This window comes from Lemur catta, chromosome 5, assembly GCF_020740605.2.
Source record: "Lemur catta isolate mLemCat1 chromosome 5, mLemCat1.pri, whole genome shotgun sequence".
Classification (NCBI taxonomy): domain Eukaryota; kingdom Metazoa; phylum Chordata; class Mammalia; order Primates; family Lemuridae; genus Lemur; species Lemur catta.
Genome location: NC_059132.1, coordinates 25,336,855 through 25,362,114, shown reverse-complemented (window position 1 = coordinate 25,362,114; position 25,260 = coordinate 25,336,855). Strand labels below are relative to the sequence as shown.

The 25,260-nt window shown below is 41.3% G+C and overlaps 1 protein-coding gene across 1 annotated transcript in view; it reads left to right on the top strand.

Moving 5' to 3' along the window:
• The first annotated feature begins 4,941 nt into the window (after positions 1 to 4,941).
• Positions 4,942 to 25,260, top strand: part of ITK (IL2 inducible T cell kinase) — a 66,416-nt gene continuing 46,097 nt past the window's right edge. The window contains exon 1 of the mRNA XM_045551282.1: positions 4,942 to 5,230. Within this exon, the coding sequence (XP_045407238.1) occupies positions 5,093 to 5,230 (138 nt within the window). The 5' untranslated portion in view covers positions 4,942 to 5,092. The remainder of the gene's footprint in view (positions 5,231 to 25,260) is intronic.

Sequence of the window (25,260 nt, the reverse complement as noted above, 5' to 3'; positions counted from 1 at the left end):
CAGTTTCAATTGAGGCCCCAAAGTCCTATTAATATAATAATATGATTAAAAGAACCAAGGACCTCCGTACCCTAAAATGGGGTACTACATCATTCATGCTTGACATAATGAGAAGAAAACCAGGTTCTGCTAATAAAAGTGTTCATCAACCTCTAGCCTTTGGAAAACAAGGCTTGAAAAATCAAGAGAGAGACTTTTTTTTTTTTGAGACAGAGTCTCGGTCCATTGCCCTGAGTAGAGTGCTGTGGCATCAGCCTAGCTCACAGCAACCTCAAACTCCTAGGCTCAAGTGATCCTCTTCTCTCAGCCTCCCCAGTAGCTGGGACTACAAGAGCAGACCTCAATAATTTTTCTATTTTCTTTTTTTTTTAGTAGAGATAGGGTCTCGCTCTTGCTCAGGCTGGTCTCGAACTCCTGAGCTCAAGCGATCTTCCCACTTCGGCCTCCCAAAGTTCTAGGATTGCAGGTGTGAGCCACTGCGCCCATCCAAGAGAGAGACTTTTGGTGTGCTGGGCATTTTCTCTCACCATCAACCCATGGGGTGGCAGAGTGGGTACCTGCACCTACCAGAGCCAAGTGATAGAGACTTTTAGGGACCACTCAGTGAGCTTGGTATGAGTCTTGGGGAGTTTGGGAGACATAAAGACTGCAGTCCAAATCGCACTTGGAGAAAAATAATGGTGAAAGTTTGTGGAAGACCTGCTTACCTGGTGTCAGAGGGAAAAGAGGCTGTACTTGGGCCAAGTGGTCCATCCACCACTGGCAGAACAGGGATGCCTGAGTCTTCCAGGAAAGCCACCGGAGGGAATAAGTGGTGTGGTTCATTTTCAAGGAAATCTCACCCAAGAGGACAACCTAGTGGGCAATGGGATACCAACAAGAGGGACATGGACCAGCAGAAGCCCAAGGGCTGAGGGTTGGGCTCCTCGGCCAGATAGAGTGGCATCGATCGTGTATCCGCCACATCCCAGAGGAGGGCATCCCCTCCAGATTACTGCTGCGGCTTCAGCGAATGCTGTGCCCTTTGCCCCTCTTCCTCTCTGCCCTCCATCCTGAGCCTGAAGACGGAGGGTCAAAACCAGGCTTGTGTGTGAGGAAAGAGGAGAAATCAGCGGAAAAGCCAACATGCTTCAAATCCTGAAGCAGACCCAGGCAAACATTAAGGAAGAGCATTCAGTTGAATACGTGTTTGGCATTTTGATTATTCCCCTCAACTGAACTGGGCTTTCTTTTTCTTTCCTTCACTTTTTATTATGGAAATTTTCAAACATTTATCAATGTAAGAAAAATAGAATAATGAGCCCCCGGGGTACCCATTACCCAGCTTCGGAAATGGTCAGCTCAAGGCCTAACATTTTTCATCTCTTCCCCTCCCTATTTCTTCCTCTCCACTGGAATATGATGAAGCAAATCTCAGACACTTCGCTATTTTATCATCATTCAGTATGTCTCTGTACAAAATAAAGATTCTTTTAACATGACAGTAGTGTCATTATCATACCTTAAAAAATTAATTATAGTTTTTCAATATCAAATATCTAGTCAGTGTTCAAATTTTCCCAATCTCATAGCATCTTCATACGGTTGATTTGGTTGACTCTGAGTCCAAACAAAGCTCTCACGTGCTGCTATGTCTTTTTGCGTCTCTTTTAATCTATAAGTCCCCCCTCTGACTTATTTGTTACTGTTACTGGGTTATTCATCCTTGGCATTTTGCCTGTGCTGGACTTATCCAGTTGCGTCTCCACGGTGTCATTTGTCATGATCCTTTATCTCCTGTATTTCCTGCAAACTCGGATCCAGATCTAGAGGTTTGATCAGATCCGTGCTTGATTTTTTTTCTTTTGGCAAGACTTCTGCGTTGGTGGTTTTGTGTACTTCCTATTGCGTCACCCTGGGAGACATAGAGTGTCTGCCTGTCTCCCTTTTAAGATTAATCAGTGTGTTATAGTGTTGTAAGCTTCATATAACGATTAGACATTTTCCTATCGGCTTTTCACATTATGATTTTAACAGCCTAGATCCATTATTTTATCAGACTGCAAGATGATAACATTCTATCACTCCTTCATTTATTAGCTTCTCTTAAAAAAAGACTTTCTCTCATTAAATATTTGATTACTGAGCTGAGATACAGTTATATGGGAAATGTGTCTTATTCTTTTTCTTTTTTCCAGTTTTCAGAATAACAACTTGGTTGTTAAGCAACTTCAAAACTGATCAATGGGTTGGGATCTTTTTTTTCAATTCTCTTATGAACTCATGATTTTAAAGTTTTCACTGTTCTTCGATTCATTGCAGTTATTGCTCCTTTTGATTCCAAATTATTTTATCTTTGGCCAGTGGGAGTCCTTGAATTTAGCTCCTGTGAACAGAACATTTAAAAACCAAAACAAACAAAGGGATTATTTGCTTGTATTTATGTTTTCCTTAAAGTGATAGAAAAAATATTGAGCTCCTAAGGTTACATTTAGAAGTAGGCAAAGTGGGTTCGAAGTCTCTATGAGAGAGAATAAAATTGTTTATGATTACAATCCATCTGACACTTAGCAGATGAAACACTCGTAACTATTGCAACAGCTACTGATGATATTTTGCTTTCCCAGATGACAGCATTTTGTGAAGTCTGTAAATCTTTTAACCCGAGCCAGGTATAAATCTATCCTTCCCAAAGGAGTTTATGGTCTAGTTTAAGAAGACAGCATTGTATTAGCTGTAAGTAGGTTTTTCTGGTAGTGACAGAAACCTCAAAATAATCTTAGAAAATAAAAGTTTATTTCTCTTTATATTAAAAAAAGGGAACTAGGGCTGGCATGGAAGATGCATTGTCATTAGGACCCTATGCTCTTTCTATCTTACACTCCTTTGTCCTCAACATGCAATTTCTACCTCATGATATAAGATAGCTGCTCCAGCTCCAGCCATCATATCAACATTCTAGTCAGCAGGCAGGAAAAGAAAGGGAAGGAAAAGGGTATGAAAACCCCCATTAAGGACATTTCCTAGAAGTTGTGCATACCACTTTGGCCCAGTTCAGCTGGCTAGAAAACAGTTATAGGACTACATTTAGCTACAACAGAGGCTGAAAAAAGTAGTCTTTATTCTGACTAGCCAGATGACTAGATAACCTTCAGGGAGTCAGTTACCCCAGCAAGGAGGAGAGAGTAGATATTTGAGGAAAATAGCAACTCCTGCCTCAAGCCCATATTCAGAAAAAAAAAAAAAATACTAGCTCTTTTGGGTGGTGTATTTCCAAACATATGTCTTAAAATCTCAGAATGGGGTGGTCATTTAAATATCCCCCTACCTTACCCTCCTGAGTATCTTGATTATGCTGGGGCATCTAATATAGGAAATAAAATTAGCCTATTATCTGGTAATTTGTGTTTAAAAATGAATTTTAGAGAATTGCATTCCTGGCTGGGCTCGGTGGCTCACTCCTGTAGTCCTAGCACTCTGGGAGGCCGAGGCGGGTGGATCACTCGAGGTCAGGAGTTCAAGACCAGTCTGAGCAAGAGCGAGACCCCATCTCTACTAAAAAAAAATATAGAAAGAAATTAGCCGGACAACTAAAATATATATAGAAAAAATTAGCCGGGCATGATGGCGCATGCCTGTAGTCCCAGCTACTTGGGAGGCTGAGGCAGTAGGATCGCTTGAGCCCAGGAGTTTGAGGTTGCTGTGAGCTGGGCTGACACCACGCCATTCCAGCCCAGGCAACAGTGTGAGACTCTGTCTCAAAAAAAAAAAAAAAAAAGAGAGAGAGAGACTTGCATTCCTATATAGCAATAATGATTGTTTTGTTTCATCATGTATCCCCATCTAGTAGACGCCATCTCTGCTCCCCCTGAGATTTCTTGATTATTAACTTCACGGTGGAAGTCAGTCTCACACGTTATGCTTCAACTATGTACTAACTCAAAGGCAAGATACGTCACTAGCACCTGCCATTCACAGAGTGAATGGATTTAGTTTCAAAGTGACCCTCACAAGGAAGCTAAGAATGAGAGAGGGCAAGTAATCTGCTCAAAGAAAAACAGCTCAGTGAGTGGCAAAGCTGCGATAACACAAGTTTGTCTGTTTTCAGAGCCCATCCATGTTTTGCTTATTATGACATTCTGAAAGATTCACTTATTTTCTGCTCTTCCACAAAATTTTAGGAGAAAAAGGCAATCGTCTATATGGAGCTTTGAAAGACTTCTATGAGTTTTTGTTTAAATTGTATTTATTTATTTATTTATTTTTGAGACAGGGGCTTGCTCTGTTACCCAGGCTGGAGTGCAGTGGTGTCATCATAGCTCACTGCAACCTCAAACTCCCGGGCTCAAGCGATCCGATCCTCCCTCTTCAGCCTCCAAGTAGCTGGGACTACAGGCATGCACCACCGTGCCTGGCTAATCATTCTATTTTTTGTAGAAATGGGGTCTCACTATGTTGCCCAGGCTGGTCTTGAACTCCTGGCCTCAAACGACCCTCCCAAAGTGCTGAGATTATAAGCATGAGCCATCACACAAATTTTAAAAAATAATAAACTTCAACATATTTCTTCCATTTCAATATATGAATGTTTTATGCTCATTATTTCTTTTAATCGTCCAACCCAACTTGATGATTATCCTTTCAACAAGTTTTTCTTGAACATTCTTTTTATGTGCCAGCCACTGTGATGGTTGCTGAGTATGTAACAGTGAGCAAAGCTAAACATAGTCCTTACTTTGTGTTACGTATCTTAACTGTTGGAGGGGCCAAACCAGAAACTATAAAGAGTCAACTCTAATTTTTAACATAATTTTGAGTCTAAGTTTCTTAAAACATCATTTTCAAACCATGTAGCAGAGGGGGTGTATATTTTTTATACATGCCTCTTAGTTTTGTGAAGTTTGAAAGGATGTGGTTATGGCCTTTGACATCAGAGGAGAAGCTCCGCGGTGTTGATTGAACACTGATAGAAAGATAACGCTGGAGGCAAGCTGCCTTTGAGCAACTCTCTGAAGATCAACTGCCTCCCATCCCATTCCTTGCCCCAAAGCTGTTTCCTCCAGCCGTGCTAAGGAGTGATGCCCAAAGCGCATCACTTTGCAAGAATTGGATCATGAACAACTTTATCCTCCTTGAAGAACAGCTTATCAAGAAATCCCAACAAAAGAGAAGAACGTCTCCCTCGAACTTTAAAGTCCGCTTCTTTGTTCTAACCAAAGCCAGCCTGGCATACTTTGAGGACCGTCCTGGGGTATGTGAGCAACTTCTTTTGTCTTTCTTCATATACTATTCTATGTTTGGACTGACTGACTCAAAAAGATATACATAGGATAAAATAGAACACGGGGAACACAAACATACTGGTCATAACAGCCTAAAAATAAGTACAATAAGAGTAATCAGAGGAAAATGTAAGAGAGGTGTCAAGGTGAGATGGTTGTACTAGGCGATTTCAGTTCTAAAAATTGTAAGTTTAACATTCACCACGGCCAGGCGTGGTGGGTCATGCCTGTGTCCCAGCACTTTGGGAGGCCGAAGTAGAAGGATAGCTTGAGGCCAGGAGTTCAAGACTAGGCTGGGCAACACAGCAAGACCCCATCTCTACAAAAAAAGGAAAAAGAAAAAGGAAACATTTATCAGATTTTTTCTCCCTGCAAGATTATGTTTAATTTTTAAATTATAAAAATATTTTATGTAGCAAATATTATGATCTGGGTAGAATTTGAACTTCATATGAAATATACTACCTTATGGACATAGATCAATAAAATATTAGCATTTGATGGGACCTAAGGGATGATCTAGCCCAGCTTCTTTATTTTTCAGTGGAACAAACTGGTACTTAGAATAAGTAAGTGACGGGTCCAGTGTTAACATTTCTATGAATTCAACTCTATCTCAATGGTCATCACTCACCTGCCATCTTGGAAAAATATTCCCCAGAAATTTATTGTCTAAAAGTTGCAAGGCATGATGGCAAACCTCTTTGTGTTTTGGAAAACTTCCCAGGAGACTAGGGTTATTAAGCACAAAGTGTTCTGTGGTGCAAACCAGCAGTTCTTACCCAGAAAATAACAGCTGCTTAGTTAGGTCAGTATTTTTCTATCGGCTGGGAGAAGTGGCTCACGTCTGTAATCCCAGCACTTTGGGAGGCTGAGGTGAGAGAATCACTTGAGGCTAGGAGTTTGAGACAAGCCTGAGTGACACAGAAAGTCGTCTCTACAAAAAAAATTTTGATGTCATTAATGCTTTCATTAAAATTAAAGGGAAGAAAAAAAATAATTTTGAAAATTAGCTGGGCATGGCAGAATGCACCTGTAGTCCTAGCTACTCAGGAGGCTGGGGTGGGAAGATCAATTGAGCCCTGGAGTTCAAGGTTACAATGATCTATGATCAGGCCACTGTACTTTAGCCTGGGCAGTGAGCAAGACTCTATCTCTAAAACAAAACAAAACAAAACAAAAAACCCTAAGATAGTCTCGTATTCTGTAACATCAGTGATATCAAAAGCAACATGAATAATCCTAATAATATAGTATGTAGTTTGGTAGAAGAAATACTAGACAAAGGGTCAGGAGGCCAAACTCTACTTCTCAGTAGGTGACTCAGCCTGGGCAAATATCTACCTCCTGCTTCAGATTCTTTCTTCCTAAAATTTTTAAAAACCAGAAATAATGACTTACAAGATCACTTCTTTCTTCAAAAATTCTTTGTTTCGTGCAAGGGCACTTATTTAGCCCTTCTCAGCAATTTTTTAAAGCATATTTGATTTCTTGCTATATCATTATATTATTTTTACATCATTAGGTAGGTAGGGTAGGATTATCGCTGCTATTTTACTGAAGAGGAAATAATCTTAGGTGTCGGATCATCACTTGGAGACAAAGGTACTCCAGTTTCTTGTTGGAGCCTGACTTAGTGGCTGTAGGCTTGAGTTTGGAGTCTTTGGAGAGCAGACTTTGAAGCAGTCCATGCCATGGCGTTGCAGGGAGGTCAGACTTGCCTTTTTAAGTTGCAGGTGAAATAATGCTGCCTCTTCAGACACGAAAGCCGGCTTGTCTTCAGAAGATTCTTACTGATAGCAATTCAGCACTAGATCAGAAAGCACATGGAATTACGTACAAGACCCCTTTGGTAGGTGGCCAGGAGCCAAGTTTTGAACTTGGGGAATCTATCATGTAAAGCTAGTAAATCACATGGCATCAGTCAATATTTTGTGAATGAGACATTTGAAGTTCTTGTTTCATACTGAAAGAACAGTCGTGTGCCTTTAACTATTTTTTTCAAAGCCCATTTTACAGTTTTCACGGATTTATTTTCTTGACGGAATATCGTATTATCTCATTTACTTTGTACTGATAATTCCTGAGCAGCATTACTGTTTGTCAACTGTTTGATTGTGAATTCAGTCCACTATTAGTTGCAAATAATCACACAACCAGATGGTCTCGATTCAGACTTTTGTGGGTTATAATGTGTGTGTAGACAATATTGTAAAATCACTCCACTTCTTTGTTCAAGCATTATGAAAAATTTCCAGGATACCTAATTCATTTTGGGGAGCCCTGGGCTGTATTTTCTAATATTTCCATATGGGGTATAGAAGATATATGCCCAAACACCAAATTTATTCTTTTCTAATGCCTATGGCTTACATTTATAAATAACATTTCCTTAAATATTGTAAAAATTTGTTGATTAGAAATTTATCCAAGGTCTCTGAGAAAGCTAAGATATATGAGTTATTGTTCATGCCCTGTGTTTATTGCCTTGTTTAGGGCCACCGATTGATTTGCACACAGGAGTATGCTGTATAGCACTCACAAATAAATAGCCTTACTCTTTTGGGAAGAACTTTTTCATTTTTAAATTAAAGCCTCAGTTTTTCCATCTATAAAATGGGTGTGATAATAGCATCCATTTCATGGGAAGATGGAAAAGACTCAGGGAAATAATATAGTTAGGCCAAATTATGTGCAATTATCATTTGGCAGATCAAAAACAGATACTGGCAATTTCATATAGTTCAATTTAATATATAAAATATCTAGTATAGGTCCTGTCACCTAGTAAGCACCTAGTAAAAATTAGCTGTTATTTGCATCATTTTCATATTTCTGAAGAAGTTAGCAAGGTGGCATAACATATTCATTTTCAAGTGAGTCAAGCAAGATCAGGGTCCTGGATTTCTTCTATTCTGTGTCTAAATACAAGTTTATCGGGAGATACACATGCATTATGAGCTGTGTGATGCTGGGCCAGCCATTGTCCCTCTTGGGGTATATCATAACTTCTTCTCTTTTCTCATTGTAAAATTATGTTTCTTGTAGTTCTAACATTCTGTGAAATTACAACCCCATGTGAAAAACAACCCTTCCATATACTCAAGAATAAATTCCATAATTCTGAAAATTAAGTATGCTTATTCTAACTTTAAATAGCCATTATAATACTGTCATTATAATATTAAATAGCCGTTATAATACTGTCAGTATTGTCATTATAATACTGATAGAATGAGCCTTTTACTTTAGCAAGGATTGAGTTCTCGTGGCAGATGCCTGTTTTCCCTATTGAGATGTACAAGTGCTTTCAGAGGGGCCAAGAAGTTCCTTCACCCTGCTGGAGCACTGGGCCAGAAAGAAGCAGAGATTTGGCAGGTGGTGGCTGGCAGGCACGATTTCAGATGCTCCCCTGTGCCTGCCAATTTTTTTTTGCAAAGTGGTCCCTGCTGCCTGAAATTCTATGCCAGAGGATGGTGAGAGATAAGGACCACGGGAGTGCTGGTAAATGTTTATCAACCACTGTGATACTGGCTGTTGGGGTACCCTGTTTCATGGTGTTTGCCGATTTCTCTGGTGTAAATACTCCCAGCACGGCCAATTTCAAACTAGCAGTGTGATGGCTACTGGCTTACAAATTCCTGAAAATGTTAACAGTTCGCTCTCATGGGCCAGTACAAGCCAAGTTAGCACACCACTGGCAAGCTTCACTGGGTACAAGTCATCTCTGGAGAGGTAGTCTCTGACTGAGCTGCGTGCTTAGTTGCACATGACCGGTATCAGATTACTCCTGTGCAGGGGTAAAAGAGAAAAAAAACCAGAAGGCCTCAGGCACTTTGAGTGAGCCTAGGACAGAAGAGGCAGCGCAGATGGAGACAAGCATCAGATGGGTGAGGCCCGTGTGGCCTAGATTCAAACCCTGCCTCTGTCACTTTCTAGAGGTGGGATCTCAGGCAAGACATTTAACCTCCTCAAGCCTGTGTCCTATTTATAAAGGAAGGACCCCAATACTACCTACCTCAAGTGATGCTGACACTTTCGTGAGAAAAGTATGTAATAAGCTTTGGACCAACTGCTACATGGTAAGGTGATTATTGGTCACAATTTTTCCCAGGTACCACTTTGATCTTCTGAAAGCCCTTCTGGAGAACTGGAAAGGTTTCCCCATTGGGGTGACTCTTTGCGCCTTCGAATCAAGTTTGCTGTGCTCCCCACGGTGTGGGGGCCATTGTCATTTATGTGGGGCAGCATAAACATTCGAGACCACCGTTCCAGTGCCCAGACGGGGGTCTCCACCCTTCTTGGTCTCTTCCCTTGAGCTTGCCGTCCGACCTAGCAGCAGAGCCGTCTCTTGCAGCATGCATCCTTCCTAAATTAAAGACAGTAGGTAGGGGAGATGGTCCCCTTTCCTTGCTTTTGGAAGCATTATTGCATAGGGGTCAAAAACACTGCTTCTGGTGGCAGGCAGATCTGGGTCAGAGACCAGCTCCACCATTGGAGCTGTGTGACTTTGTGTAAATCACATAGTGCTGTGCAATCCTCTAAAGAGTTATTTCCATTTTTTAAGCGATTAAACATTCTTTCCTTCTGGGTTTTTTTTTTTGTTTGTTTGTTTGTTTGTTTGTTTGTTTGTTTTGAGACAGAGTCTCACTCCGTCACCCTGACTAGAGTGCAGTGGCGTCACCGTAGGTCACAGCAACCTCAAACTCCTGGGCTCAAGCAATTCTCCTGCCTCAGCCTCCCAGAGTAGCTGGGACTACAGGTGCACGCCACCACTCCTGGATAATTTTTCTATTCTTTTGTAGAGACAGGATCTCACTGTTGTCCAAGCTTGTCTTCAACTCCAGGCCTCAAGCAATCCTCCCGCCTCCGCCTCCCGAAGTGCTAGGATTACAGGCGTGAGCCACCACACCTGGCCTAATGTTCCTTCTTGATCTTATTTCCTTTCAATGAGATGGATGTCACTGTTATTCTGATAATAATAACATAGTAACTAACATTTACTGAGCACTTACTACATGTCCAAGACTGTGGTAAAAGTAGATTATTTCATCTAATCCTTATAATCGTCCTGTAAGTCAGGAACTGTTATTACCCCAATTTATAGATCTGGAAACTGAGGCAAGAAGAGTTTAAGTAACTTGCCTGAGGTCCCACATGTCTCCAGAGCCTACACAGCTGCCTGATAAATGGTGCTTATTACTGTACGCGGTCATTACTCGTAGACATTTGGGGACTCCATTGAGGCACCACAAAGCATGCAATACATTCTTGCTCTGAAGTTCTCAGTGTAAAGGACAGTCCTGAAAATCGGTGCCCCAGGCCACATGGGTCCTCCTCAGTGAAGTGTGTTATGAGGGCTGTCATTTCCACACGCTCTCCGGGACAAATCTTCGTCTTCATTCACTTCGGGGAGCCCCGCTATGGGTCCTAAGAGAAATGAGAGCTTAGGCAAGCTTTGCCTCCTAAAGTTCCTCTGGAATTGGCCCAGATTCCCTCAGTCACCTCCCTGGTGGAAGCCACCAACCCCGCTCACTTGCTACCACCTCTCACGGTCTCCCCGCACCCGCTCATCCCCTGCCCGCCACCCGATCTCCGCACGGCAGCCAGCATGAGCTTCCCACATCTGACTGTGGTCCAACCCCGATGACCTTCGCCAGAAGCTGTGTGGCCCTCCAGCGTTACCCCCACTGCCCTGGGGATGGACACCAGAGTCTACCACATGGTCTCCTCCATCTCAGCCCACGTCCCACGTTCTCCCATCTCTGGGCTCCACCCACACCAGACTTTCTTCAACTTTAAAGCCTCCACTTTATTTTATTTATATATTTATGTATGTATGTACGTATTTATTTATTTATTGAGATAGCATCTCGCTCTGCTGTCAGGCTAGAGTGCCATGGTGTCAGCCTAGCTCACTGCAACCTCAAACTCCTGGGCTCAAGCTATCCTCCTGCCTCAGCCTCCCGAGTAGCTGGGACTACAGGCGTAGCTAATTTTTTCTATTTTTAATAGAGACAGGGTCTCACTCTTGCTCAGGCTGGTCTCGAACTCCTCAGCTCAAGCGATCCTCCTGCCTCAGCCTCCCAGAGTGCTAGGACTGCAGCGTGAGCCACCGAGCCCAGCCTAAAGCCTCCATTTTAAATGTCACTTGCTTGGGGAAGGCTTCCTTGATTTCCCTTGACTAGGTCACGATGTCCTGTCACGTTCTACCATGGCAACGGGTGCCCTTTCTTCAGAGCACACACCAAAGTTGTAATTACCCATCTACGAACATGACAATTGTGTTAACGTCCTTTCCCCAGCTCACCCTCCATTAGACTATAAGCTTTATGAAGGCAAACACCCAGTTTGCTGAAGATGGCATCACCTGTGTCTACAACAGTGCCTGGCACATGCTATTCACTCATGCATTTTTTGTGGAAGGAATAAAAAGAGGAAGGGGGAAAAGAGAGGAAGGAAGGGCATGAGGTGTAGATCTAGTTCGAGAGGTTAGAGTCACACAAATGAACCCCAAATACAAAAAGCCTCAATGCTCAAAGAGTAGAGAACAAGGCAAGTGAAATAGAACTTCAAAAGGCAGATTCCTGGGCGTAGGAGTAAGTAAATAAGACTCCCTAGCGGTGGCAGTTCATGGCCTATCCTCAAATGAGGAGGAGGAAGATTCAGGTGGTTGGGATGTTAAGGGTGGAGTCAGAGAGACACATGCAGAACTGGCAGGAAGGCCAGCTCCCAGCTCCCAGCTCTTTTTAGGAGAACCGAGCAACTCTGTTCTCTTTTTTCCTCCACTCTGTCCTACCTTTCCTTGTTTGCCTTTTACAGCTAAACCCTCTGGAGATAATACTCTTAAAACCACCTGAGCATTTTTGTTGAGACATCGTCAGGCCCAGTCTCTCGCCTCCTCACTCCTGAGGGTTCGTTTGCCTCCCAGCTGGGCTGCCGCTGACGCGTGAGGCTCCTTCCAGTCTATTAGCCACACAGCACCTTGGATGAACTGTTAACATTTGTAATCAGATATTGCTTCCTGCATGAAAGCCCTCCATGGCTATTTAGAGCATTGACAAGAATTCTCAACTGTGTCCCACGAGACCCCTCCTCCTCCTGTGGTCTCTGCCTGCCTATCTTATTTCATGTCACACCACACTCCCTTTCCGCGCTTCTACCACGCTTGCCTTCCTCCTGAAACTTGAACATGCCAAGCTCAAGGTCTTCCTACCGGGCCAGGCCCAGGGTGAGGCATGTGAGTCACACCCTTAAGGAGGCATCATTGTCAGCATCATCCAAGTACAAACTCTGTTTTTGTTTTGTTTTGGGGAATGGGGAGGGGTTGGTTGGTTTTTGTTTGTTTGTTTGTTTGTTTTTCTTTTTGCATTTTTTGTGTTTAGCTGCAGAGTCTTTGAATTAGCTGTTCCCACTGTCTGGAACACCCCAGAGTTTTGCAGGGTTGGTTCTTTCTGATTTCCTACGTCTTCAAATATTTTCCCAGGATCCTGTTTCATTTTTTTTTTTTTTAAAGCACATAGATGCTTCAATACTTCAGTGTCTACACTTAGATACATCGTTGGGTTTACGGATGTGCTTCCCTGTTTATTTTCCGTTTGTACGTCTACTAGAGGGGCAGCTCTGGGACAGCAGAGGTTTGGACCGTCCTGTTGATCCTGGTATCACCATCCTCTAACACAGTGCTGGGCTCAGTAGGTGCTCACTAAGTATCTGGTGAATAAACAAAGGTCACATAACTCAAATGGGATTCAGAAAAGCATCAGGGAGCTAAAAATGTGGGCCTTGTCTAGCCAAGCAAAGTAAGGATCCAAGCAAAGTATTTTGCAATTCAAACGTGGAGTTTCTGTGCCTGCCTTGATGGAGTTTCATCATGAATTGATGTTTGCCTGTGTGATGTGAGGTCGATGCTTTATGGAGATAACCATTGTACACAGAATTTTTGTTCCGGAAGCAAATACTCCACGTTAAAATTAGATTCAATTCCTACTGCCCGGGAACTGGTGCAACCATCCGTCAGTAAAAATAGGCCACGGAGAAATACTACAAATATGAGAGCTAAGTTTCTGGTTCAGTTTGGAAAAAAGGTTTAACTGGAAAGCACAAGAGCTCAGTTTCTTATTTTACATAATTTATGTAAAATTAAATAAGATATTTTAATATCAAACTCAGAAATTGAGTCCACAGAAGACTATTTTAAAGCTCTTCCCAAATTTTCATGGGTCAAATAGTAAATACTCATTCCCCCCCCATTTTATTTTTATTTCAGCATATTATGGGGGTACAAATGCTTAGGTTACGTATATTCTTAATCAACCAATAATAAATTCTTCCATTCATCAATGAGTTATTAGGCCTACTGGTAAAAGCAGATCTTCCAGGACTTAGTTTTCGTCCACAAGTCAGTTTGGATTTATCTTCATGACACTCAGGAGCCTCACTAAAACTGATCCAGAGGAGAAAACAGCTCAGTAATTCTTGCCCATGCATATAAAATTCCCTTTCTAGAGCAAATATCTGCTCAGTTCCTCAAAATTCAGTAAACGTTTTCAGTATTTTAATAGAATAAGAACTTGAGGCTGGGTACAGTGGCTCTCACCTGTAATCCCAGCACTTTGGGAGGCCAAGGGAAGAGGATTGTTTGAGCCCAGGAGTTTGAGGTTGCAGTGAGCTATGACACCGCTTCACTCTAGTCTGGGTGGTAGAGTGAGGCTCTGTCTCAAAAAAAAGGGAAAAATAAAGAAAGAAAGAGTAAGAATTTGATACAAGGTCTTATGTTGCCATATAATTTCCATTAACCTAAAGTTATTTATAAGCAAACTTTCCATTGGATTTTTCCTTTTTCCATATTAAAAAGTTGCAGAAACTATACCTGCTTGAATTATAAAAATACAAATGTAGGACTTTTTCCCCAAAACCACATATATTGTGCCAACGCTTTATTATTATTGTGTTTTTGCTTTTGTTTTGTTCTTTACCTAACACTGTATCAAGGAAATGTTTCTATTTTTGCATATTTAGACTTGTTCATTTGCTCAACAAACATTTCTTGAGCACCTACCATGTGCCGGGCACTGTGCCAGATGTGGGGAACACGGTGTTAAATCGCAAAGTGTCTGTTCACACAGCTTCCACTCCAGGGGAGGAGACAGACAAGTGCAAATGCACAGCTGTGTAGGGAAGACAGGGACTGCGGCAGGTTCAATGGTAAGACCAGGCAGCAGCTGGGGCTGAGCTGGGAGGAAGGGTGGTCAGAGAAGGAATTTATATCTAAGCTGAAGTTTAAAAGATAAGGAAAGAGCCAATCAAGTGAATAAGTGAGGAAGAACATTCTGGGCAGAGGGAATTGAAAGTGCAAAGACCCTGAGGTAGAAAAAGGCTTGGCTTGTGTGAGGAGCAGAGACGCGAACATGCAGAGTTCAGGAGAGGGGTGCAACAGGAGGGCAGAAGCCAAGCTACATGGGCCCCTGTGCATCACGGCAAGGAGTTTGGATTAGACTCCAGCTACAATGAGAAGCCACCAAAGGGTTGAAGCAGGGGTGTGATCCCATCTATTTCACATTTAGACGTGAGTGTTGCAGCAGCTGTGGGGAGAGCAAATTATACAAAGGACAAGAATAGAAGCCAGGAAACTGGGTAACATCCACTGCAGTGGTCTTCTGGTTGGTTGTATAATGTCGCATTCTATGAGTTGTTCTTCAGTTATTTTATGTTTTAACTTTCTTGTGGCATCCTCCTTCCTGGGGGTACTTTGTCCAGAATCATCATACTCCATGTTTTGATGGAAAAGTACTTGTTGTATCACCTGGATCAGGACCAACACTGAGCTCCTTTGGCAGCAAAGACTGAACACAAGTTAGGATTCAGTTAAATGAACTTTGATTGGTCTGAAGAGACAGAGCAGCAAACCTTCAGACTCCCATACTATTAAAAAAAATTAATGAAGAAACTACACCCCAAATATTCTCCATAACTCTTTTGTCTAAATACATAATTTACTATCTCTGTGAGCAATGGTCTTTTCTATCATGCAGACATGACTTCCATAGTTAAAATCATAATGCATGACAATTTTGCATTCTAATTTTTTCATTTATTCTTTTGTATAAATGTATTCCCATGTCTACATGGCTTCCAAAGTAATCATTTTTCATGTGTATGATTTTCTTTAATGTTTGAGGCAGTTCATTGAAAGGATATACTTATCTATTGTTTGTAATGTGGACAAACTGACAAACTTGTCTATTATCTATGGTTCAAAATTCAGGTTGTTTCCAGGCATCATGAAAACATCAACCAAAAACAAATAGTATACCTAATATAGGATGGTCTCTTCTTTAAAAATCAGCTTCTTAGGACAGAATGCTCCAAGTATGATAACTGTGTCATAGAATAAGAACATTTTCTAGTCTCAATCATCTGTTGCTACATCATCTTCCAAAGAGATCAAGGCAGCACCCAGGGCCACTAAAAGAGGCACCATATTTGTTATCAGAACCGTTAGAGAAGATTATGTTTCTAAGAAGGAACTAATAAAAACAAAAGAATTCCATTGTTGTGATTTCAAGTACACAATTTTTACAGGCTTTGAATGTTATGGTGAGAGAGAGGGAAAATATGTAGTATTTCATACATGGATGAGATGATTTATTTAAACTCAGTGTTATGTATATGTAGGTGAACCCACTACCTACACAGTAGGATTTAAGGGGTGCCCAAAGCCTCCTACTCTGCAAAATCTCTATCTCCCCAACTGATTGTCATAGGGGGTCTGAAAGGTTCACAAGGCCTTTTCACGGAGCAAATGAAATGCAGGACGGTGTCACATGAGCCATATTTGAGCTCTCCATAGAGGTCAGTTCTAACTTCAGGCAGGGCCTGAGGCACTGAAATGCTCATACAGGCTGTAGTTCTAGAAAAGTGGGATGAGATGAGGAAGCAACAACAGGGCAGCTTAATACGATGGAGACTTGGCACCTGGGTGGCCTTGCCCAGTTCCTTCCTCTATCTGGGATTTGTCTTCTTGTCCATACAACCAAGGGATTGGACTTCATTAGTGGTTTTTCAAACTTTTTAAAATATGGAACTCTCTTTTACTGCAAAATTACACATGTCATGTGTAATTAGATGGAAGTGGAAGTGCTCTGGCTGAAGTAGGACAGAGGCTGCCCAGAACCCTCTGCCCCTTGGCCTGCCACTGGCTTCCAAGGGTCACCAAGGTGTCTGTGTGGCACCCTGCATATGAGCGTCATGTGTCATGATTATAACTATGTGAGAATTATGTCTGTGTGAGAGGAAAGATCAGTGCTCAGAGACAGTAACTTGATGTCTTTAGATAAAACTCCATGGCCACATTCTCCCTAGGGTGTAAACTGAATAGTAAAAAGGAAAGACAAGAACCAGTTTAGAAAGTTTTTCACCTCCAAACCTCATTATCCTCATCTCTAGCATGATAAAGTTGGACTAAATGATCTCTAAAGACTCTTCGAGCTCTAAAAAGTGGAAACTATGTGATCGTTATCTCTCTGTCAATAATGTCAGGAATCCACAAAAAGCAACACAGATTAGCGAAGTGTGAAAACCTTTCCAGGAAGTAACACATCTAAGGTGATTAATAACTGTGTGGCTCATATGACAAGCACGTTGTCAAAATTCCAGCATGACCCCAAGAATGCACCCTAAAGAAGGCAGACATTTCACATGTAACCAAAATAAAATCTAAAATAATAACAGCCAATATTTAATGAGTCCTTGCTGTGTTTCAGGGCATCGAGTTAAGTGCTTAACATGTTTTACACAATCCATATTCACAGTAACCACATGCACTTGGTTGTCCTGTCATCCCCATTTTATTGCTGAGAAGGTAGAGATTTATAGAAGCTCAGTATTTTTCCCTAGGTCACACAATCTGGGACAAATGCTAAAAGTTGGATTAAATGTTCTTCAATGGACATCTTCAGATCTAAGCTTCTTTGGGTCTGAGAAGTCTTATAATAGAAGCTGACAGGGGAGAGTTGGGGCAAGGATTTTTTGGTGAGTTTCTAGTATGTTCTAAGAGAGGTCCTGAGTGGGGACCAAGGATTGTTCCAGTCTGTCCAGGAGGCTCATCTGAATGACAGCACAAACATCATCAACAACAATAAAAAAAGTATCATCACAAGGAGAGGACCAAACACTTCACGTATTTTCTCATTTAATCCTTTCAATTCTTTGAAGAAGGTAAAAGTAAAATTTGTTTTAGAGAGGAAGTAATCGGGATATGAAGAAGTTGAGTAATTTGCCCAAGATCACAGTAGTGGTGATAAGTGTAAAGGCAATCCATGCCTTGGGATGTAATGGTTCCCAATCCTTTGATCCCACATTCATTACTGTGGCCTTTTTCTGATATCTTTTTGGTTACCCAAGTAGAATTAGCTTTCGTGAGACTTCTCTAAAAAACTGACGCAAGCATCTCGGCCACTTTCTCACTGCGAGTTTGTGAATCCGCCAGTCTCTTGTGACTGTGTGGAGAGTGCCTCTGTTCACCGGACTCTGGGAACTGGTAAACGTGACCTTCTGGACTTGTAACCCTGAAGACCCGGTCCTGTTCCTGGGATGAACTCTGGCAAGGAAAGATGCTGTATAAGCCTCAGCTCCACTTAGTTTACCAGAGTAGCTAATGATAACAGCAGCGACCACTCATTGAGCACTTTCTGGGAAGAACATTCTGGGAATGCTATGCCCAGAGTGGTCATACAAGGAGGACCAGGTAGAAAGTGAGATCGAGGGCACTATCACCAAACCTTGCCCTTTTCCCCAGTCCATACTGAGGCCAATTTCATGGCAAGGTTCCAGTTTGGTGTTGCCCAAAGTGGGTGCTACTAGGGGCACACAAGATAGTCAAATCTGGTTTTAACATGTCTTTAATTTAATAGTTATGTGTTGATTACAGTTTATATTAGAAATGAGTGTTTTCAAATTTATGGTGATGATTTAAAGTTTCTTTCTGGAGTAAATTTGTTTAAGTGAAAAAAGTAAGTCAATTTAAAGAATGCTATTAAGTATACAATACTATCTGAGGGAACTAGAGTATGGTGGAAATTGCAAAGGTGGGTTGCAAACTGAAGCCTGGGAGCAGTGAATCCACGGGATAGCAACACAAGTCATGACTCATGATGATTTGCTTTTAAATAGTTCAGAGAGTGAAAGATAGTGACCTCCACTGGCCATTTGGACACAGAGGTGCATCCACAGAGTCCAGGGCACTTGGAAATAGAAGTAAGCACAGAGGGGCAGGGAAGATGGGCAAAAAAGATCTTCGCAGGCCCCCGTGCTGTGCCAGGAGCACAGCAGATGAACCTGCTGCTACAAACTCACCCCAAATTTCTCTGAATTCAAGAAAAGACTGCTCTAATTTCAGAAAACGTCCATTGTAAATCTCAATGACATTAAGTTAGTATTGTTTGCTTTGCTTTTCAAGTGTGTTTCAAATTGAGATAATTGGTTCACAAAACAGAATTAACTGTTGCTGGAATGAACCCTTGCCTACATGCCTCTGTGCCTATGGACTTCGCGTGTATTAATAGTCACTTTTGTTTGGTGACTTCATGCAAAATGCAGGCTAATTTTTTTTTTTTTTTTTTTGAGACAGGGTCTCGCTCTGTCACCCAGGCTAGAGTGCAGTGGCATCATCATAGCTCACTGCAACCTCCAACTCCTGGGCTCAAGCCATCCTCCTGCCTCAGTCCCCCAAGTAGCTGGGACTACAGGCACCTGCCACCATACCCAGCTTTAATTTTTAATTCTCCAAGAGATAATATGTTCACACAATTTTAAAAAACAGTTACAAAATGTTATGCAGTAATAAAATCTCCAATCCTTGTCCCAAGGCACACTGATTCTCCACCTAAAAGCAAAAAGGATAATTTCTTATAAATTCTTCCAATGGTACTTTATACATTTAAATGTAATACAAATAAGCAGTCTTTTGTCCCTCCTTTGTAGACAGTGATAGCATACTCTACAAACACTTCTTAACCTTTCTTTCAATTGATTAACAATATATCCTGAGGATCTATTCATACAGATACACAAAGATACTCTTCATTCTTTTTTTATAGTTGCATAATATTTCATTGTATGGATAAAGAAAATTTTTAATGATGGACATTTAGTCTGGTTCCAGTTTTTTGCAATAACAAACAATGGGTAATAACTAATCCTGTAGATAATGGCACTTTCCATGAGTTTTTCTATAATAGTAGTTGTCAACCAAAGGTGATTTTGCTCACCAGGGGACATTTGACAATTTTGGGTTGTCATTACTAGGGAGGAGAATGCTACTGGCATCTAGAGGGTAAAAGCCAAGGATGCTGCTAAATATCCTATGATGCACAGAGCAGACTCACGACAAAGAATTATTCAGCCCAAAATGTCAATAGTGCTGAGGCTGAGAAACTCCAGTCTATAGAAAATATTTCTTGAAGTGGAATTGCTGAGTCAAAGGATATTTGCATTTGTTATTTTGTTGAATATGAGCAAATTACTCTCCACAGTTGTAACAATGAACACTCCCCAGGGCTGCATGTGAGAAATCTGTTTTCTCAAAACCTCACCAACACCATTATCTTATGTTTTGATCTTTGCTAGTCTGATAGGTTTTAAGCATGGTATCTAACTATAATTTATTTGCATTTCTGTTATCATAGTGACTTTGAGCATCTTTTCATGTGTTCCAACATTTATATTCCTTTTGCCCATTTTTCTCTAAGATTCTTAGTATCTTGTTTAATAATTTGTAGGAGCTCTTTATCTATTAGCTAAACCCTTTGTGCAGACTAGTTTTAACATACCTTCTTATTGTCCAGAGATTTTGATCCACCTGCCGATCATTCTGGAAATCTTATTCCAAATCATTTCCATTAAGAGTTTTGTGATAGGGTCCACAATTATCACTTCCTGCTGCATACTTGGTCTTACTTGCTGTTCCCTCAATCAATTAGCAAATATTAATTGAACATCACCTCTGTGCAAGGAGTTATGACCTGAAATGCAATGAAATTGTTATTAACTTAAATACTTTGGCTTGATTCTTCTGTGCTTGAAAATAAGATACAAAAACTACATTCTTTCAATCTCATTAAATATCTCATATTTCCTATTCTGGGAAGAAGAAGGGCTTTGAAAGAGACCAGAGATGCTAAGAGAAATAATGTTCAGGACACCTTGAGGGTCTGGTTTATGCTTGTCCTATGTCACTTAGTTCTTCTCTTAGTTTGCACACAAGTCCTTTTCTCTCTGCCCACTTTTGTAAGCAAATCCAAACAAACACATTTTTTTCATGCTAGGATCATGTTGTCTTTATCTAATGTGAATGGGACTTAGAAATTATTTCTGAATTATTGCTTTACTTATAAGATAAATACACCCATATAAAAGCACACTGAATTGCTTTGTTATAATAGAATCTATGAAGAAAATGCTATCATTCAAGAGAGGGACTGTCATGAACTTGAACCTCCATGGATACAGAAGAGCAGGTGGCAGATGCTGCCTGGCTGCCGCTGACTGTTAATGAGGTTATGAGGTTACAAAGGCAAATGGAGTTGCATCATTTTGCACACCCAGCATTTGATGTGCACCCCTTAGCCTTCTCCCACCTGCCAAAGTTGCATTACACTGTGGTGTTTTTAAAATTTCTGACTGCTTTAAAATATTTTCATTTCTCTGCTTTTCATCTTGCTTCACACTCACTGTAAAAACTTCGACTATCATAGAAATATATCCCTTTCACTGTGAAATTCTGCCACAGTGGCACTCACAAGGGAGAACTAGTGTTACCATCTTGGAGTATTTCCCTTCCTGTATTATTTCTTTGGATATTGCAGATACTAATGTGTATTTTATCTCTTTTTTCCAAAAAATGAGATGATGCTCCATCTATTGCTTTAAACCTGCTTTTTTACTTTTCATATATATTTTTGTCCTTTCATATACATCAACCATTTTTTGTTAATGGCTACAGAGTAGTCCCAGGACGGATGAGCCATAATTAATTTAACCCTTTGTCTATTGATAGATATTTAAGTTTTTCTAGGTTTTGTAGTGTAATAAATAATGTTGCTAGGAACAGCCTTCTTCCTACATCTTTACATATTTTGAGCAAATGTTTCCGTAGGATAAATCCTATAAGGGAAATGTATTTATTTATTTTAGTTAACTGTTTTCTAGTACAATGAAAGAAATACATGTTCGAACAGTACAGAAGGATACGAAGCGAAAAGAAAAGTTTTCTTTCCTTCCCCTACTCCCAAACCCCAGGACCACCCCACAGCTGTCTGCTCCTAATAGTTTCTTATGAGAAAATACATGCATAATTTTAACAGAGGATTCTAAATTGCCCTCTGAAAACTGTATGTGAGTATAATTTTTTTTCTTTTCCTTCCTTTCTTTTTCTTTCTTTTTCTTTTTGTAAAATTCGCACTCTTTTCTTTTGGGTCGTCAAGGTGCTACTATTGAAAGGATGGCAGCCTTCACAAAAAGCTGAATTGTTTTCCCCACGGCACAACTAGGCACATAGTAAAACCACAGTGTGAAAATTCTGCGGTGGAGGAAGCCCGAAGAGCACGAGCCGGCTATGAGTAAGAGGTCTTGTGGAGAAGAGGAAAGAAATGAAGGCAGGTGTGGGATGGATCAGAGGTTCCTGGCTTTATGTTGGTCCAGGGAGCCTTGAAATGAACTGCCTTAGCTAAAGCCCTGCCCAGAGCTTCCCAGTGTGGTAGGGTTGGGTCCAACCAAAGATGGGCTGGGGAGCAAAGGACATTAGCCGGGCATGGTGGCACGCGCCTGTAGTCCCAAGTACTCAGGAGGCTGAGGCAGGAGGATCACTTGAGCCCAGGAGTTTGAGGTTGCTGTGAGCTAGGCTGATGCCACGGCACTCTAGCCCGGGCAACAGAGTGAGACTCTGTCTCAAAAAAAAAAAAAAAAAGAATGGGAGGGAATTTGTGGGTCTCCTCAAGCAAGTTTTGCTGAGGGGATGAAAGCAAAATCGAGGAAGAGCCCCCAAAACCAATTTTAGAACTGATATTCTGCATTTTAGTGTGAGTAGGGAAAACAACCCCCGAATCAGTCACTTAAGTTTCATTTCATGTGACATCAGTCTTGATCTCACTTATGTTATTGTGTGATTTCAGGTAGGTACAATGGCTGTGCTAAAGCCAGAAGAGGCACAGAGCAAAATATTTGTAATGCCTTGTTCAAATCATCATCAGAAAGATTTCCTGATTTTAAAGAAACTCTGATAAATGCTGTATATAGCTACTTTTACAGCGTGATCCCAGGGAAGTCTTAAATGCCCCACTCCTATATGCAATTTCTGCTGAAAAATACTCTCTCAGCTGATGCCTAGAATTCCATTCTTAAAGCTCCTTCTCAGCTGAAGTCTTGTCTCTGATATCTGTCCAGATACAAACTCCTCATAAAAGAGCCAAGCTCTGAGCCATCAGTTAAGTTATACCTTTGGTGAGTGAGTGCTTGGGGGAGGTTCTGACAGGAGAGTGGAAGGGGAAGCAGAAAGCTACCGCCCTGTGACAGAGAATGGGACTCTCTCATGTTGGAAAGACCTAGAAACAAGCCCCTGTCTCGGTTTTGCCCTGATTTTACAAATAATTGACAAAATGAACAAATGACCCTGCTTGTCAACATCACCAGTTATCACTACTTAAAAGTTAATGTTGTCCTCCCAGATGGTAGTTCCCGATTACATATTTGCCCCAAAGAAAATACAGACACATAAAGACCAAAAAACAAGGTCTTATTTTATGGGCAGCGTTTGGAGAAGGAACAAGTAACAGTTGAGTGAGTTTATCACTTCAATAATTTTGATTTGCTAGTAAGTTTATGTAGCTCTTTTAAATCCTCTAAATTAGCTCCATGATTCTGGACTATTATTATGCCACTTTAAGGAAAAAGAAAAAACGAGAGGTTGAGACACTTGCCTCAGGTTGGAATGAGGGCAGGGCTCAAACCTGAGGCTGCCCAACCCGAAAGCTCCAGCCTCCCCCGCTCTGCCCCACCAGAATAGAAAGCTAAAATTCTGCTGTTTGGAAGAAAGGTGGAAATGTCCTCTTTCCGTGCATATCAGATACATAGCTTCTCACTGATGTATCTGCTGGGTTAGTCTAGCAACAAAGGAGCTAATGTTTTTAGAGCAAAGAGGAGTGGTTATTCTACAGAACCAAGGAACGTGCTCCATCGTTGAAATTCAGCATAAGCACTGCACAACCAAATGAGGCAGAATCAAAGCTCTGCTAGGCCATGTCTGGAGGAAATAGGTCACACAATTGATTTTCCAGCACTCGGTTCAGAGAAAGAAAGTCTTTTGTGGAAAGTTGGGGCAAGTGCAAAGCCAGGAAGCATATTAGTTAGGTACTCAAGCTCTGGAGTCACAGACTTGGAGCTTGTATGCTGCTCTTCTACTTATTAAGAGAGTTGGCCTCTCTTAACCTCAATTTTCTCACCTATAAAATGAGGAAATAATGCTTTGTAGGGTCATGATTAAATGAGATGGAATGTTGAGTGCCTGAAGTACGGGAAATGCTCAAAAATGGTTTTGTTTTTTATTTTTCTTCCTGCCTCTCTCTTTGAAGCTCACCATCCAATTCTATTTTGTACAAAATATTAACATAAAAAGTTGCCCCCTTGTCTGTTACGCATTGCACATTTGTGGGGAAGCTTGTGCTAACCCATTTGTAGATGACCTGCTTCTGGGTCGGGCTTTTGCAAGCAGCAGATCAGCTCCCTTGCTGCGATCTGTCAGAAGTCAGCCCTCCACATAGGGGTTTGTTGAGAAAAAGAAAAAAAGAAAAAGAGAGAAAAATATTAAGTTAAAAAGAAAAAAAGATATAAAATCTGATTGCGCAAGCTTGCCTTTGTGCGAACCTGTAGGCGTTAGCATCTTGGATTGTGTAGGACACGTGTCAGATGTCCGGGATGAAACATTAGAATATGAGGACAGTGTGGCTTTGAACGTGGCCAAGAGAAGAGATAAGGGTGAGTGAGGTCCTGTGACTTTCACCCGAGTGACGCAGACAGAGTAATAAGTAAGAATGAGGTCAGGTTTTGTTTGATCTCTCTCTTCTCTGGCTTTGGCTTTTGTGTGGTTTCCTTGGAGGGTTTTACCCTGGCATTTTTCAGAAATAGCCCAGTTATTTGGGATGATTACAGGCAATCACCATTTCCCGGACACTGAACTGTGTTAGGCTCGGTGACCAGCCACTTCCCGGTGACCATCTGGGGAGCACGAGGCTGGTCCTGCTGTCTGTCTACCAAGTACCAGATCTCATGAGATCCAAGGAGAACCAGCCTCAGGGCCTTTGAAGGACAGACTGACGGACAGAATGGATTGTGAGGGGGACCCAAGCACTTATTTGGGAGTGAGGTTAATGGTGGACCACGAAATCCACTCCAATAGAAGAGCGAGCCTGAGAGCAGCATCAGCCGACAGACTGTTCAGGCACAAATGGCTCTTAAAATCCGTGTTTGGAATCAGCAGTCATTAAGAAAACAAAGGGGATCATCTGAGTTGAGAGGAGAAATCCTCCTCGGAAATCTTGGAGTCTCACTGTCCGCTAAGGTAGCCGCCAGCCACGTGTGGCTTCTGATCACTTGAAACGCAGCGAGTCCAAATTGAGATATGCTGCAAAATACTCAATTTCCAAGATTTAGTACAAAAAAGGAAAATATCTCATTCACTTTTTTATACTGGTTACAATTTGAAATGATAATATTTTAGATACTAGGTTAAAATATTGTTAAAATTAATATTACCTGTTACTTTGTGCTGCTTTTTAGAATGTGCCTACCGGACAATTTTAACTTACACACACGGCTCCCATTATATTTCTGTTGGATAGTACTGCTGCAGAACTTCACGCAGAGTTTTTATCCCTATTCACAACGCCAGTTGATGTGTCCCTCTACTTTATGCCCTTATCACGATGACGCCAGGCTGTTGACAACG